At 44.6% G+C, this 18075-nt stretch overlaps 1 protein-coding gene across 2 annotated transcripts in view; it reads left to right on the top strand.

The window, feature by feature from the left end:
* The first annotated feature begins 4731 nt into the window (after nucleotides 1-4731).
* The window catches only part of TTL (tubulin tyrosine ligase), a 31807-nt gene continuing 18463 nt past the window's right edge, over nucleotides 4732-18075 (top strand). For both annotated transcript variants that reach the window (XM_017549816.2, XM_017549815.2), the window contains exons 1-3: nucleotides 4732-5036; nucleotides 8418-8496; nucleotides 15807-16039. In XM_017549816.2, the coding sequence (XP_017405305.1) occupies nucleotides 4880-5036; nucleotides 8418-8496; nucleotides 15807-16039 (469 nt within the window). In that variant the 5' untranslated portion in view covers nucleotides 4732-4879. The remainder of the gene's footprint in view (nucleotides 5037-8417; nucleotides 8497-15806; nucleotides 16040-18075) is intronic.

The following is an 18075-nucleotide window of genomic DNA, read 5'->3' as shown; positions in this document are numbered from 1 at the left end:
AGGTTAATTTTGTTTTCCATGTGGATATCCTCGACTCAGCAACATATGTAAGCTCATCTCTGCCCCCACTAATCTGCAATGTCACCTTTGTTATACATAAATGCAATTGTGGGTCCCAGGGGCACCTTTTTGGGGAACTCAAGCCAGGACACTGTATCTGTTGCTCTTCACAGCTGACATCCATTCCTCCCCACCCACAAACAGCTGCCCCTTAGCCACTGCCCATGCCTATGGGCATGTGCACCAGTAGTGCCACTGACCCTTGGTACATGGGCCCAGGGAGGAGCTCTGCACACGGCCAAGAAGTAGGCTTTGTTCTTTGGACAGTGAATTCTAGTTCCCTGGTATCTGGCATAACCTAGAAAGTGAGGAGGTGACAGTCTCCAGGTGGCCATAGCTCCTTGACCTCAAGAACGTCTCATCTGTAGGGAAGAATGTGGCTAGAGCCCGGCCAGAGTGAGGGCCTCTAAAGCTTTCTTACGTGGGCCTAAGAGTGGTGCTCCTAGGAAGCAAGCCTCAAAATCCTGAACTACTGCTCCCGCCATGTCTTTTCTTTGTATCCTATACTTAGACCCCAAAACAACTTAAAATGAATTTTCCCTACATAGGTTACTTTGATCTGTTTGTTACATTGGTTAATTTATCTCTTCTTAGGCCAAAATCATGCTTCCTTAAGCTTTGTACTTACATACTATACAGCCTTGTGCTTACATACTGTAAATTTGATAGGTTTTGATACCTGGCAGTGTTACGCCCCTCCAACTTTCTTCAAGATCACCTTTGCTATTCTTGGTCCTTTGCGCATCTATATAAATTTTAGAATTACCTTGTCGATTTCCGCGAATAGCTCTGCAGATATTTTCTTTGGGATTATATTGAATCTATAGATCAATTTGACACCTTAACAATTTTGAGTCTCAATCATGAACATGGTACATTCTTTCATCATTTTGTGCTTTTAAAATTTCTCTCAATTTTGCTTTGTAGTTTTCAGTGTAGAGGTTATGCACAGCTTTCATTAGATAGTCCTACTTACTTCACCTTTACATTGGTGCTACTGTAAATTGTATCTTTTTAAAATTTCTTTTCCTATTTCTTTGTCGTTGACATATAGAAATACAATTTATATCTATATATTTACCTTGTATCTAGTGACTTTCCTATGTTCAGTTATTCATTCAAATTGTTTAAAAATTCTTCAGGATGCACTATATATTATAGAACCATGTTATATGTGAAAATGACAGTCTTTTTAAAAAATTTTCCCTTACTAAATAAGTTATTTGATGGTACTATAAATGGAATTGTTTTCTTTTTTCTTGGATTGTTTTGGACTGTTCCAAAAGTTTGCCGAATTTGTTTATTAATTCTAACATTTTGTGCGTATGTATGTGTGGGCAGCCCTTGGGGGTTTTTTTGGTAGGATTTTCTACTTATATGTTATCTGTGAATAGACTCAATCTCTTTAATAGGTGTGAAATTATTCAAATTTTGTATTTCCGTGTCATTTTTGGTAAACAACAGTATATTGTTGTGCTTTCTTCGCTGACTCATGGATTATTTAGCATTGTACAATATCACTTAATCTCCATGTAACTTAATTCCACTATTGTTAGAAAAGTGTTTAGAATTATTTCAATCTTTTGAAATTTCTGGAGTCTACTTTGTAATCCAGGATATAGCCAGTTGTTAAAATGCACGCTCTGCATGAAGGGACCCCTAAACAGGCTTTGTATGAGCAACATGGCTGTTTATTCACCTGGGTGCAGGCGGGCTGAGGCTGAAAAGGGCGTCAGTGGAGGGCAGTGGGATAGGAGTTGGTTTTATAGGTTTGGAATGGGCAGTGGAAACTTACAGAAGTTACAGTTGGTGGTTTCTTACAAGCTGGGAGGGGGTCACAGGTTTGCAAGCTGGGAGGGGGTCGCAGGGTGTGGAGTCATGAGGTTGGCTAAAGTCCAATGGCTTTGTCAATTGAAGCAGGAATAAGAAACAATAGAAGAAAGTCTCAGGTTAGTTATGCCCCATAGGGGTTGATCTTTCTTCCAGGATCTCATCTGGGGTGTACGTGCAGGTCACCAAGATTACCATGCCATTCATGGAGCAGTCAGACCTTACACCAGTTTGGGCAAACTCCTTACATTTTTTTTTCAAGATTGCTGCTGACTGTATGTCCTGTCTCCAGGACACACCCAATTCTAAGAAGAAGATACACCCATATTCTAAGGTCTAAGCTAGGAAGTGATACATATCACTCGCTCACATTCTATTGGCAAGAATACATTCACATATCCACATGGCTTAATGCTAGGAGCTTAATGCTTAAAACTAGGGGCTTAATGCTAGGGTGGAGGGAAAGCTGAAATTTTGGAACAGATTCTCCTCCTATAAGACAGCAAGATAGTGGCAAGCCATCCCACAGATAGTGTTCCATCAGACTGGTCTGATTTGGATCACTTTCCTGTGTTTTACCTGTTGCTGTGGCAAAAGGGATGGAAAGTAATCCTGTTGGACCAAGCCCAGATATTCATTTCCTTTAAAAATAACAGACACTGTTAATCCCACAAAAGCCACAATAAACAGGTTCCAAGGAGGTCAGGTGTTGTGGCTCATGTCTGTAACCCTAGCACTTTGGGAGATCAAGGTGGGCAGATCACTTGAGGTTAGGAGTTTGAGATCAGCCTGGCCAATAGGGTGAAACCCCGTCTCTGCTAAAAATATAAAAATTAGCCGGGTATGGTGGCATGTGCCTGTAGTCCTAGCTACTCTGGAGGCTGAGGCAGAGAATCGCTTGAAACCCAGAGGCGGAAGTTGCAGTGAGCGGAGATTGCACCACTGCACTCCAGCTCCGGCGACAGAGCAAGGCTCCCTCTCATACAAAAACAAAAACAAAACAAAACAAAACAAAAAGGTTCCAAAGAGGAAAGACGAGTTACTTTACAAAGAAAAGGGAATAAGCTGGGCGTGGTGGCTCATGCCTGTACTCTCAACACTTTGGGAGGTTGAAGTAGGAGGATGGCTTGAGTTTAGGAGTTCGAGACCAACCTGGGCAATATGGTGAGACTGTCTCAAAAAAAAAAAAAAAAAAAAAAAAAAAATGGGGGTAGGGAATAAGTAGTACCACACAAAACCTAAAACTAAAAAACAAAAATGGTGCTCACTACAAAAAGTGAGAAAAAGGAAAAAGGTAGCTTCTGGATTTGGACATTCAAAGGTCACTGGTGTTCCTAATGAGATCCACAGTTGTGGAGTGACAGAGAGAAGCCACCTGTGGCGCAGGAGTCGTCAGTGGGTGAGGAGGAATGGATGTAGCATGGTGAAAGTGGACGTCACTTTCAAGGTGATCAACTGTAAAGAGCAGCAGATACAGCGTCCTGGCTGAGTTCCCCAAAAAGAGAACAAGAATTTGAGCTCAAGTTCAGTTTCCTGGGAGGTGATCCCAAGAAACATCAGTAGAAGATTGGGGTAGTGAGTCTGGGAAAGGAAGGAAGCCAACAGAAGATGCCTTGAGGCGCAAGTTACAGCTGTGGACAACTGCAGCTCGAGCCTACAAATAATGACCGAAATACCCCTAGGAAACATGCCTCCCCGCAGGGCATTCTCGACCAACTTTGTCCCTTGTGGAGGGAGAGCAGCTGGGAGGGAATCCAAGAACCCAGCGCATCTGAGCCTGCCCATTTCTGCTCTAAGCAAGCTCTCTACAGCCAGCGAATGCCTCCAGGTGGAAGCGGTGCGCAGGACCGGCAAGTGCGTGCCTGGAGGCCCTGTGGAATTTGGGCAATGATGGGAGAGAGAAGGGCGCGTTTACAATATGCTCGGTAGATACCGTGAGCACCGGGAAACAGGAAGGGGAGAGGACCCAGGGGTTCTTTCTCTAAAGAAGAGTAAAAGATGCGAGGCGCAGGGCTGATACGGGCAATTTATGGGGAGTGTAGGAAGTTTGTGGGAACTCTGATGATAATTGTCCTCTTTGTCCATCAAATGCAGCAACATGGTCTAAAAGGAAGTTAGAGTGGCAAACAGAACCTAAGGAACTTTTAAGAGCCACTCCCCACCGCTCACAGGGAAATCGAGGTCCGGAGAAGGGAAAGCAAGTGGCCGAATGCCGGTAAAGGACAGGAAGAGAGCGGAGACCAGGGGTCCAGGGGGCCGGTTCGGGACCTGCTTCCACCAGCGGAGTCGAAGGTCATCCCCTTGGCCATGCGCCACCCAGGTCTTGGCGGAAGGAAGGAGCACTCGACCCAACAAAACGGACGCCCCGAGTCTTCATAGTCGTTAAGCAAAGAAGGGGAAGCGCATCTTCACTAGGCCACAGGACCAGGCCTTAGAACTTTTGGGTTTTATCCATAAAAGATCCTTAGGAAATAGAAGAAAAATCCAGATCGAGCCATGCAAACAGTGATCTTCCGCCGGCACCGCCTCCCGGCTGCGACCTAGGCTCGGGAGGAACCGCCCCAGGCCCCCGGCACCGGCTCCACCGCACAGTCCGCGCGCGGCGGTAAAGCCGCGCCCACGCAGCGAGCCCCCAACCCTGCTCCCCTGCCGCCACCGCCCCGGGGAGGGTGCGGAGAGGGCGCGCCGCGGCCCACGGACCCCTGCAGAGCGCGGCTGAGCCGGGCCGCGCGGAATCACGGGCCGGAGGCGGGGCCGCGCCGGGGCAGGCGGGCGTGCGGGCGTGCGGGCGGCGCTCTCCACTCCGGCGGACGCGCGGACGCGCGGGCGCCCGGGCGCGGCGCCGCCGGCACCGGAGAGGCGCGGCTGCCGGCGCGGGCTGCGGGAGCCGGGCCGCGGCGGGCGCCCGGGCGGGGTAGCGGGCTCTGCCGCCTCGGCCGGCTGGTCCCTGCGGCGGCTGCCCGGAGGCCTGGGCGCGCGGCCCTTCGCCATGTACACCTTCGTGGTGCGCGACGAGAACAGCAGCGTCTACGCCGAGGTCTCCCGGCTGCTCCTCGCCACCGGCTACTGGAAGAGGCTGCGGCGAGACAACCCCAGGTTCAACTTGATGTTGGGAGAGAGGAACCGGCTGCCCTTCGGGAGACTGGGTGAGCCCTTCCCCATTTCCCGCCTGCCCTCCCCGGAGCGGCCCTGCGCGCCGCCCGCGGCCCGTTAGAACCAGCGCTTTTGTTTTTAAAGGTCGCACATCTTCCTTCTGTCGCTTCTCGGGCATATCAAAACAGATCCGGAAAGATCGAAACCTGTCGTTTTTAATGCTTTCTTGCCTCCTGACTTGGACTTAAGTTGGAGTCGTGGTGCGGCCACTCAGGGCTACAGCTGCCTCCTGACAATGACCGGTCCCTGCAGCCCGGGAGACGTCAGCCGCCGGGGCTGGGACCTGGGGCGCGCGTATCGCGGCTCCCCGGATCTGACGCCCCCAAATCGGGCAGGTCCGCCTGGGCGGGGCACGGCTCCGCAGAGCCGGAGGTTGGCGTCGGCTGGAGTCATCTTGCAGCTTTTCTGCACTGAGGATTTCTGCCTGCTTGGCGTGGACGCAGTAGGGAGAGCCGTAGGTGTTGAAACCCCTAAGGCTTCTGCCACCCAAAGGCGCGGAGGAACGGTCAGGGAGTTTGGAAAAGACCTCTGGATATCAAAAGCAGGAGCTGCAGAAGAGACCCTAGCCCAGGGAAAAGATGTCTGATTTTAAACCTTTCCTTAGTTTCACCCAAAGAACATGCTTCCGCAGTTCTACATTGGATTAAGGTCTTACACGAGGCTGGGTTCACCCTCCCTCTCTTCCCTGCTGTCCCCGAGGGAATTACCTTCATCCACATGGTTGAAGCTGGCTGGGCACCGCCATACCCACTTGTCCTCGGGTAGGAAGGTGCAGGAGATAGGAGGGGACTAGATGCTCCTTTGTAAATGATGTCATCCAGAAGTTGCCCAGGTTGGTTCAACTCACATCCCATTGACCTGAGCATAGTCTCATGGCCTCCCCCTCGCTGCAGTCATCTGGGAAGTGCAGCTTCTCTGGGTAGCCATGTTCCCTGCCAGAATTCACCAGAGGTGGGGGCCAGTTGTATTCCAAAGACAAGGAGAGAATTGATATGGAGGAAGAGTCACTTCTGCCTTGGAGGGCAACGCAGAGAGAGCAGTGTTCTATGTCCAGAAGAGGAAACAGTTTTTAGAAATAGGTGTGGTCGGAGTTCGAATGGGTAAAAACTGAATATAGGCCATTTGGAATTGACTGGTCATTGGTGAGCTTCCAAAGATAGAGCCTTTGAAAAGGGGGTTGTGTAAAACTCTAATCGTTGGAGGAATGAAAAGCTGCGGTGTAAAGTTACTGAATTTTTTTATTTTGAATAGTACCTGGGACAACTTTTCATTTGTATACAAGTTTATGATGTAGAATGGTGACTCCATGGAAGGGCCCATTTGAACACCCAGAAATCTCAGAATATGGAGACTGTGCCTGGAGAGTCCCTTTTGTTAACGGTCTCAGGAAGACCTTAGCAAAGAGACCTGAAAGGAAGGGAAGAATTGCTTATGGTTCAGAACAATTATTTCTTCCTTGCATTCCTTTCCAGACTTCCTTTCCAGACTTCCTGACTTTCCCCTGTATTCTTGGCAGTGCCTGGCTGTGAAAGCTTGGGTGGAATCCTAATATTAAAAACAAACATTGCTCCGCCCAGGCGGAGACAGGAGTGACTGGCATTATTACCCAGGTGCTTAAGCCTAGGAATGAGAAGCAGAAGCCTATGGAATTTGAATCCTAAACAGGTACCACAAATTCAGCAGATGATTAGTAAATATTTGTTTTGTTTTTGTTTTTAAGACAGACTCACTCTCTGTCACCCAGACTTGAGTACAGTGGCGCTATCTTGGCTCACTGCAACCTCCACCTCCTGGGTTTAAGCAATTCTCCTGCCTCAGCCTCCCAAGTAGCTGGGATTCCAGGCACACACCACTATGCCCAGCTAGTTTTTGTATTTTTAGTAGAGATAGGGTTTCCCCATGTTGGTCAGGCTGGTCTCAAACTCCTGACCTCAGGTGATCTGCCCACCTCAGCTTCCCAAAGTGCTGGGATTACAGATGCGAGTCACCATGCCCGGCATACATTTGGTTTTTATGGGAAAGAAAACAGCATGCTACAATGAAGTTGGTTATATGTCATCACTATTAAGGGATATTTACCGTTTGCTTAAAGTGTACTACGTGAAAGCCAAGAAGATTTATAGAGCTAGGTAAAGGCTTAGGAAGGCTGGTGCCCTGTGGATAAGAAGGTAGGCAGTTCAGGTGGGAATCAGGCCTGTCTGTCCAAGGGGACCAGTGAGAGCCAGCTAATGCCTACCTGAAACTTGATTTGACTATATGCCAGTCTCAGAAAAATTATTCTTACTTTTGGCATTTTCAACTGAAAATTCCTTTGATTGGGCTTACTTTGGTTTCTGTTACTGGAAATGCAACGCATTTTATTAAAATTTGAAACAAAATGCTTTTTATTTTATTATTATTTTTTGAGATGAAGTCTCATTCTGTTGCCCAGACTGGAGTGCCATGATGTAATCTCGGCTCACTGCAACCTCTGACTCCCAGGTTCAAGTGATCTTGTGCCTCAGCCTCCCAAGTAGCTAGAGTTGCAGGCGTGTGCCACCATGCCCAGCTAATTTTTATGTTTTTAGTGAAGATGGGGTTTTGCCATGTTGGCCTGGCTGGTCTTGAACTCCTGACCTCAGGTGATCCACCTGCCTCAGCCTCCCAGAGTGCTGAAATTACAGGCATGAGCCACTGTACCCGGCTGAAAACACTTTTCATTTTAAATAAAAATTTGTTTTACTTCGTACCCTTTCTGCTCTAATTTTATTTAAAAAGGCCACATGTAATAAGAGCTGTTGAAAATGAGTTTTCCCATGGAATGAGGCACAGAAGAAAGCTCTCATGGCTTCTGATTTTACAGACGTGGCCTCTCCACTACCTTCATTCACCTCCTAGAACCTTGCAGAGATAGACTTGCTTGAGAGCAGCATCAATCTAGTTCTTCCTTCCTTCCTTGGTGTAGAAAGCTGGGTTACGGATGTGGAAAGCATGACTCTATTAAAGTAGCCTTACTATACAGAGTGACAAGTCTATATGTGTTAAGCCAGGAGGGGAGTGCAGTGTGCTGTCAGAGAGAGGTAAAATGAAAATTACCCTCAATGCCCTCCACCCTAACAAAAAAAAACAAAGGTAGCAGCAGTTTTGGCAGACCTATGATGCTGATGTTATGATATCCACTGTGGGGAGACTGAAGGTTGCCAGCAGTATACCAAGAGAAAGAGGGTCCTTGGGGACAGAGAAACAAAACTGTTCCATTTTCTAACAGCCAATCCTGAGATGAGAGAAGGAAAAGCCGGGCATGACACAGCTGTCCTCTCTCCTGCTTGTTGGTGTTAACATTGCCATTCCCCAGTTGTCCTGTGTCCCTTCTGACCCTCCTCTTTCCTTCCTAGGTCACGAGCCCGGGCTGGTACAGTTGGTGAATTACTACAGGGGTGCCGACAAACTGTGTCGCAAAGCTTCTTTAGTGAAGTAAGTGTGAAGACCGCCGTTTTCCAGTTTTTACCTAAATAAAAAACTTAGGCAAAAATGTGGGGTTACTTAAAAGGCAAACATGTTTTTATTTTAAAAGCCAACAAATACCAGTTGAGAAGCTTCCTCTAAGCCACTTGGGTTGCAGTCCAAAACATGTTGCTTGATAAAGCCTGCCTTTCTCTGAGGTGAGTCTCCTAGAAGCAGAGCCTGACTCAAGGTTTCCTGTATAAGTGATTTCCTGGGGTACGGTTCTTAAGAGACACTCATCAGGAAGTGGCAGCTGGACATGGTGGCTCACACCTGTAATTCCCAGCACTTTGGGAGGCTGAGGCGGGCAGATCGCCTGAGGTTGGGAGTTCAAGACCAGCCTGGCCAACATGGAGAAACACCTTCTCTAGCAAAAAACACAAAATGAACTGGGTATGGGGGCGGATGCCTGTAATCCCAGCTACTCAGGAGGCTAAGACAGGAGAATTGCTTGAGCCAGGAGGCAGAGGTTGCGGTGAGCCGACATTCTGCCATTGCACTCCAGCCTGGGCAATAAAAGCAAAGCTCCATCTCAAAAAAAAAAGGAAGCAAGGGCACAGCAGGGCAGGGGGAGAACCAAGTAAAGAGGTGGTTTCAGCCAAAGTCTTGCCTCTCCTGACTCCAAGGAGCACTGAAGCGAATGGCACGTCAGAGTTGTCACATTTTGAGCAAGGGGACCAGGCCTCTGTGCCCCAGTATCAGTCAGCCATCAGCTGTGGGAAGAGATGGAGGGCGTAGTTTCGCAGGCATTTCTGGGCATAGGCTGGTCCCTGGAGAAGGGCATATGTAGCCCTTAGCATCCATCTCTCATATTAGCAAGGGGTCCCTCAGAAAGAATATCTGGGCAGGGTATAACAGCATTCACTCCACTGCCCATCCCTGAACAGTTGGATTATGGCCAGGTATCACCACAGTATCACAAAGTGGAAGGTGACTATGTTATACAACGATTAAGATCTAGGGTCAAAAGTGTAGGTTTTCATCCCAGCTCTTCCTCTCACTAGCTTGGGCAGATAACCTCATCCCTCTAAGCCTCAGTACCTCTCTCTTAAGGCTATTATGATAATTAAATAAGGTGATGCATGTAAAGTTCATATAGCACAGTGGCCTGGTACATAATGAGTATTTGACACTGCCTTGATTTTCTTGGCTAAGTTGGGGAAATAGTAACTACCCTAGGTTGTTATGAGGATTAATTGAGCTAATTTAGCTAAGGGCTTTGAATAGTGCCTGTCTGTCGTTCACACTGTATTAAGTGAAAGCACACCTTAGTATTATTATTGCTATTAGTATAGTTGTCATTGCTATTATTGTTATTTCAGTAGGGAAACACTGGGTCAGGCCGCTAAAATCAGGGCTGTCATAGGTTTGCAGTATTCTTTCCATGATGACAGTTGAACATGTATGTGTAGCCAGGTACTGGGAGATATGACCCAATGCAAAATTCTCTTTTCCCACTAACATTTCTTTCTGGATGCTAGATATTTTCTGCTTTGTTTACTCATTGGCCTTGGTAACTTATGTACTCACTCCTCTCTGTGATGGGTTTTCATGATTCATCCCATTCCTGAAGGGGAGTGAGGCTTCCTGAAGTCATCTTGTGATATATTTATATATTTAGAATGCAAATAACTGTTTCACTAGAATCGGGAATAGAAGTGGAACATGTTTGTTTATTCAGATTATTCACTTAGAAATTCTTATTTTTATTATTTTCTTTTTTGTAGTAACTCCTCTGAGCTAATCACTTAGAAATTCTTATTAAATATTTATTAAACCTTTTCTGCTATGATTTTTTCCCTAAAGACAAAGGTAAAAGTTTGCTTTTATAAGTAGGAAGCAGAGGATGCTATAAAAAATAAAATGGTCTCCATATTTGCATGTTTTGCAGTTCTAGTGAAGCAGAGTGAGTACATGGCTGGAGTCATGACCAAGTGTGATAAATATCTGTGACCTTGGAGAGCACCACTCAGCATCCCAGTGTTTCATCTGTAAAATGGGGATGGATGATGGTGACAATACCTGCTCGTTGCCTGTCAGAGGCATGCAGTGTAACCCCTGATAGCACCTTGTAATGCTGACATGGCCTCTGCAGGCTGGAGATTGCATCATCCTCATCAGCTTCCATCTTTGTCTCAGGTGTCCTGTGAGGGGCTTGTAGTAATTCCTGGATATGATGGTTCCCTTTATCCATTTGTCTCTCTCCCATGATTTTGTATGGCTTGAAAGGACTCCAGAGAGTTAGAAATATAGTCTCCTTCATTTTATAGGACAAAATCGCAGCTTAGAGAGGACAGCCAGGTTGCCCATGGCCATAGTAGCTCCTGTTAAGCCAGGACAGTTTTAATCTGCAGAAATGGTACCCCTGGCCATTGTGACTGTGCACCCTCGGGAGGCTTCCCAGAGCCTTGGTGGTGTTCAGTGCAAGACCCTGTCCAGTCCAATCCTTCCTCCTGTCACTTCAGGGAGTTGCAGAAATTCATTAAGGCCCCAAGACTGTAGTCTTAGAACCCTGAGGGGCTTTTCTTCTCCTGGTACAGATCAGAGGCTTGCTTTTCCTCTCCTGAGCATTACTGTTTTATAGATGTAAATAAATCTCCATTTCTAATTACTTCCCAAATGGGCCCATGAGGAAATTGGACAAAAGCAAAGGACTTCCTACAGAACCTAGTCTTGGTTCTGTATAGGAAATGAGGGCATCCAAACCAATCTACAGACCAGCACTGTCCAACAGAAATAGGATGCTCGCCACACTAGTAATTTTAAACTGCCTAACAGCCACATTAAAATAAGTGCAAAGAAACAGCTGCAGGCCAGGCATGGTGGCTCACACGTGTAATCCCAGCACTTTGGGAGAGCTGGGTGGATCACCTGAGGTCAGGAGTTCGAGACCAGCCTGGCCAACATAGTGAAACCCCATCTCTACTAAAAATACAAAAATTAGCTGGGTATGGTGGTGGGTGCCTGTAATCCCAGCTACTTGGGAGGCTGAGGCAGTAGAATCAGTTGAACCTGGGAGGTGGAGGCATTCTTCAGATTTCTGTTAGTTTTTACAGCCAATTTTCATAATGCTATTACAATTAACATTTTTTTGCATGCTGAGTCATGTTATAAAAATATGCGAAATCATTGTTATCAATTTGTATTATGAAGTTGGAACATAAATTCTCATACCTGTCTGGCTAAATCACAAATAAGGTCTTCTTTCCCCTTCCTTGGAGTTTTAAATTTAGCTTTTTCATATGCAGTATGAATATAGATGAGAAGATGCAAATGACAGTATTTTTTTTTTTTTTTTTTTGAGGCAGAGTTTCGCTCTTGTTGCCTAGGTTGTAGTGCAGTGGTGCAATCTTGGCTCACTGCAACCTCCACTTCCCGGGTTCAAGTGATTCTCCTGCCTCAGCCTTTTGAGTAGCTAGGATTACAGGCATGAGCCAGCACTCCCGGATAATTTTGTATTTTTATTAGAGACAGGGTTTCTCCATGTTGGTCAGGCTGGTCTCGAACTCCTGACCTAAGGTGATCCACTCACCTCAGCCTCCCAAAGTGCTAGGATTACAGGTGTGAGCTAACATTCTTTTTTTTGTGTGACAGAGTCTCGCTGTCTCCCAGGGTGCAGGGCAGTAGTATGATCTTGATTATTCAATAATAATCACAATTATTGAAATAATGAATTATTGAGTGAAAATAGTGATTTGACAAACATTCCTTTTATTTTCAAGAAAATCTGAATTGGAATTGCAAAGTAAATCTTTATTTAAAAAAAAAAAAAAAAACTGTCCCTCTCTCAGTGAGTGAACATTGGCAGAGAACACAGTATCATTAAATTCATTGTCTTCTGTTTCCACAACTGGGGAGTCATCATGTATATACAGAACCATTTCAACAACTGTATTCAGAAAACCTAACACAAGGCTGGGTGCCGGGGCTCATGTCTGTAATCCCAGCACTTTGGGATGCCATGGCAGGTGGATCATTTGAGGTCAGGACTTTGAGACCAGCCTGGCCAGCATGGCAAAGTCCCATCTCTACCATAAATACAAAAAATAAATTAGCTGGGCATGGTGGTGCACGCCTGTAGTCCCATCTACTTGGGAGGCTGAGGCATGAGAATCACTTGATCTCAGGAGGCAGAGTTTGCAGGGAGCTGAGATTGCACCACTGCACTCCAGCCTGGGTAACAGAGTTAGACCCTGCCTCAGAAAAACAAACAAACAAAAAGAAAACCTAACACAAATGTTTTCGATATGTATCACATAATGCAATGAAGCAAAAGTTTCCAATATGTAGCATACAATAAAATGAAGTAGTAAAGGAAATATAAGCCTACCAAAATCTTAGTAAATCCATATTTTAATAAACCTAACTGAAGTCTTATCTGTCATGATAGAAAGTAATTTTTTGCATGTAGGTAAAATTCTTTGGCAGATGTAAAAGATTAAAAAATATCTATGCTATGATATTTTTTAAGCTGCAATTTGCTGGCATTTTTTCATATATTTGGAAATTTTTTGAGGCAAAACACCCAAAGTATTAATTGGACAGTATCTCTTATGTCACACAGTTCACCTAAAGCTAAAGAAAAATACTTAATATTTTTTAAATTTTGAGTCAGTAGTTGATATTGTTAGAAAGGTTTTATAGTCTGTGGGCAATTGTGACTCAACTGAAGATTGATCATTTTTGTAAATTATATTTTTAAATCTTTTCCTTAGAATAGTTTTTTAGAACCACATTTGCATCTAAAATAGTTTTCTTTTTGTGTAAGTATCCAAGCCATATTGTAGTTGCCCAGAGTTATTAAACTCAGACCCTGTTAAACATTCGCTTAAAAATGTGTTGGGTATTGTGATTTCAGCCACTAATTTTATTAATTTTTTTTGAGTATTGAAAGAAAAATACTTATCAAGTTTATTATATATTTGCTAAAAATATCTCCCTTACACAATTGTTTTTTCAGTTTACTTTGACCATAGCCTATTGCAGTCACCACTTGGGAATCTGTGGCATACTTCCTTTCAGATGGAGTCTCGCTCTGTCACCCAGGCTGGACTACAGTAGCATGATCTCGGCTCACTGCAGCGTCCACCTTCTGGGTTCAAACATTTCTCTGCCTTAGCCCCCCGAGTAGCTGGGATTGCAGGTGCCCACCACCACGCCCAGATAATTTTTTTTGTGTATGTATTTATAGTAGAGACGGGGCTTCACCATCTTGGCCAGGCTGGTCTTGAACTCCTGATTTAATGATCCACCCGTGCTGGCCTCCCAAAGTGCTGGGATTACAGGCGTGAGCCACCGCATGCAGCCTTTTTTTTTTTTTTTTTTTTTGTAAATCTGTTACTGTCCTTGTCATAGTTGTAGCTTCTGTGTTCCTGCTCAATTCCACATCAGTAGTATGCCTTTGCTTTAAATTTAAAATGTTGTCCAAATGTTTTTTTAACTAGAAAAAAATTCTGTTTCACCTTTGTTACCAATTGTGGTATACATAGCTAACACTGTAACTCATGCTCTCTGCATAGTAAACATACCATAATGTTTCATCAGTGCACAGAAAGAAATCACTTGAACTGAATCAATCTATTGTCCTTCAATAGAATAGCGATGTGTTTGTGTGTGATACTAAAAATGACAAATGGCCCTGACGTGCATGTTGCAATACAACCACCAAGTGAAGTGTTACCCTACCACATCAATAAAGCTGTGATTCATGGAAAAATATTTTATAATGCATCCATTTTTAAATTAAAGGCAAATTAAACTTTAGGCCAGGCATAGTGCTCACACCTGTAATCCCAGCACTTTGGGAGCCAAGGTCAGTGGATCATCTGAGATCAGGAGTTCGAGACTAGCTTGGTCAACATGGTGAAACCTATCTCTACTGAAAATACAAAAATTAGCTGGGCGTGGTGGTGGGCACCTGTAATCCAGCTACTTGGAAGACTGAGGTGGGAGAATCACTTGAACCCAGGAGGTGGAGGTTGCAGTGAGCTGAGATCATGCCACTACACTCCAGCCTGGGTGACACAGTGAGACTCCATCTCAAAAAAAAAAAAAAAAAAAAGTTAAACTTTAAATTCAGTTCCTGAGCCACACTGACCACATTTCAAATGATCAGTAGCCACACATGGCTGGCTAGTGGCCACTGGGTGGGACAATACAGATACGGAGTTGAACTTGCAGTGAGTTAAGAATTTATTTTGTTCCTTCAAGTTCAAGTAGCTTTTCAGTTCTTCCCCTTACACTTTAAAATAGCTTTATTTTTAATCTCAATCTGAAACATCATTATTTCCACCATTTGCTCACAGACTGGGTTTTGTGGGCGAATCTTAATAAGGAAGTGGCATTAACAGTTCTGTTCTAAACAGAAGAGGGAGCACAGCTCATGGAAGGCCAGCGCATGTCTGTGGGCAGGTTCCTCCCTGGCTCTGATTCCTGGGGAGTAAGAGCAGGTTTCCATTTAAGACTGGGGGTTTTGGAGCAGCTTGAGCTGTTAAAAAAAGAAAAAAGACTTGGGATTTTGGGGCTTGCATCTTGGCTGCTCCTTACTACCTTTATGATCTTAGGAAGTTCACTTCTCTGTGACCCAGTGCCTAATTTGTGAAATGTGCTGCCAGTGCCTCTAGCTTCAGGGATCTGATTGCAGAGATGCTGTGGGAAGCCCCTGTGTGCTAAGTGCCTTGCCTGACTTTATCTTCTGTGGTGTTATGGTATTTGGGGAGCAGGAGGTATATTTCACTATGACCACTGGTGTTCTGTGTCCCATTAGAAAGATACCTTTTTTATTCTGTCACCGAAGCCAGCCTATGCTAAAAGCAAGAAAAGAAGAGCTTTAAAAAGTCTTTAGATAATTCAGGTTCCTACATAAGCTTCTCTCCCATAGGGAGTTGGGCCAGGATAGTCTTTTTGCTACTTAAATTTTCCTCTCTTCCCTATTTCATTTTTTAGTATGGGTCTGGCTCAACAACCTATTGTTGAAAAGGTATTGGCACAGAATTATGTCCAGTTAAGTTTTCTTAGAGATGCATTTTAAAAAGAGCAAAAGTGTTGGACATGCCTTTTGAATTAACTGGGGTATGCCTTTAAAGTTGCATCTAACAGCTATGTGCTGCCCAATAATACATTTGGGCTTTGTCCAGAGAGATCAAGAGTAAACAGAGGTGTTAGGAGATTGGGTCATGCTTTGCCTCCCTGAAAATCTCTGGGGGAAAGCAGTGGGCTTTCTGAAGGGAGTGATGAAGTGCACTAAGAAGGGAGGCTGACCTTCTTATGTCATCTGCCAGGCTAATCAAGACAAGCCCAGAACTGGCTGAGTCCTGCACATGGTTCCCTGAGTCCTATGTGATTTATCCAACCAATCTCAAGACCCCAGTTGCTCCAGCACAAAATGGAATTCAGCCACCGATCAATAACTCAAGGACGGATGAAAGAGAATTCTTCCTCGCTTCTTATAACAGAAAGAAAGAGGATGGGGAGGGCAACGTTTGGATTGCAAAGTCATCAGCTGGTGCCAAAGGTGAGTTGACACTGCTGTCCCCTTCTCTACTCCTGGTAAGTTCCTATTGTGATGTATTTAGATGAATGACCCTATTCTAATCTGAATCATCGAAGATAGAAACCACGTCTAGTTGCATAGTTATAAACACCGAGCTGTGTACCGATGCCTTCTAAACGTGTATCTCCAGTATAGGTCTTTTCCTTTAAGCTCTAGATGCATTGACACCCTCACCATCTCTAAAAGGCATTTGCAACTGAATACATCTGATACAGAACTTTTTATTTCCTTCCCAACTTTGCCCACGCCAGCCTGCTCCTCCTTCACGCTTTCCACTTAGTATATGATCCCACTATTCACTCAGTCTCTGAAGCTTAAAACCTAGGATTCATCCTTGACTACTCTACTCTTTACTATGTACTCCTAATGCATTAGCAATTCTTGCTAGCTCTACCTTCAAAGTACATTCTGAATAGACTATTTCTTGCTATTTCCACTGCTCCCTATCTAAATCAAAGCCCCCATTCTGTTTAGTGTGTGTAACTGCAGAGCCTGCTCTCAGTCAGTTCTCCTTCCAGATAATGTTTTAAAAACAAATCGAATCATGTTACTTCCTAGTTGAGACTTACCAGCTGTCTTCCTAATGCAATTAGAATGAACTCCAGATTCCTAAAGTCTGCCTGCACCATTTGACATTTGCCCATGTTTCTGATCTCATCCCCTTCTATCCTCAGCTTTGCTCTCTGCACTGTAGACTACCTAGTTCTCTCAAATACTCCAGACTTGTCTCTGCCTAGAATGTGCTTACATGGATTGTTTTCTGTTTCTCTCAGCTCAGATGTTGGCTCCTCAGGGAAGGCTCTTCTAATCTAAAATAGCCTCTGTTTCCATTGTTTTCTTTCCCTTTTCCCTGCTTCATTTACCTCCTGGCATTAACATCTTCCTAGCACTATGCTACTTACCTGTCCATCTCTCACGTTATACTGTAGGCCTCACACAAACACAGACTTTCTGTCTTATTCATCCTTGTACGTTCGTCATAGGCACTCAACAAATATATGTTGAACAAATGTGTAGAAGGGGTGAGGTTTGTAATACTAACTCAGGCTGAAAATAGAAGCAGTTCATTAACTCAGTTTATGTTTAATGAACACATAAACGGTCTTGGTCTATGACTGCCCTCCTATGCTCTTTATAAAACCATTCCCTTTTGAACTCACTTCTTGTATTGCCTTGGAAGACATCTGGCCATTGGTATTCCTTTCTATTCCAAGTCAAAGGGACATCACCACCTTTTCCACCAACCATAAGACAGGAGGCCTCACCTGGTATCCCTGAAAGGGGGAAAGTTGGACTCTTGCCACAAGCCAAGTACTTCACCTACTTTTCTCTCCCTTCTTGTGACCTTTTCTCAAGTACTGCCCCCCAGTGTGGTTCCAATGGTAAATGGCAGAATTGGAGGAGGAAATACATATCATGGTACTCCAGAATCCTGTGGGCTTGGGATTGGAGTCAGAATGGCCATTCTGAGGACACCTGGGTGATCCCTGGACCCTCACCAGGATAAGACTCAGAGGGACACCAAGCAGCAGGAGGAAGTCAAGAGAATAAAATGCCAAACAAAGACTTTTTGCTTTAGGAATTGAGGAGATAAGTTTTTGTTTTCTTATTTTGTAGGTATTATGTTTGGGAACTATAAAATGAAACCAAATGAATGAATGGCTTTTATTCTTGTTAAACAAGTGTTTATTTGGTACCTACTACATGCTTTGAATAGTTGGCTCAACCTTCAAGCTCTATCCATTATGAAGCCACTGTTCAGCATGTCAACTACCCATCATCTCTAAACTGAGCCACCTTTACCTCTCACCTGGATGGAGCACAGGAACACACTACATCTGTAATAGCAAATTATTGTTTAGAAACAACCCTGTTGTCCCACTGCTATTACAGATATCAGTAGTAAATGTTTTTGCTATAAATCATGCTTGTTTCTTTTTCAATTTTAATTTTTATTGTGTGTGTGTGTGTGTGTGTGTGTGTTATTTTTTTTTTTT

This window comes from Cebus imitator, unplaced genomic scaffold (assembly GCF_001604975.1).
Source record: "Cebus imitator isolate Cc_AM_T3 unplaced genomic scaffold, Cebus_imitator-1.0 Scaffold222, whole genome shotgun sequence".
Taxonomy (NCBI): domain Eukaryota; kingdom Metazoa; phylum Chordata; class Mammalia; order Primates; family Cebidae; genus Cebus; species Cebus imitator.
Note: the sequence above shows the minus strand (reverse complement) of the source record. Positions and strands in the feature narration are given on the sequence as shown.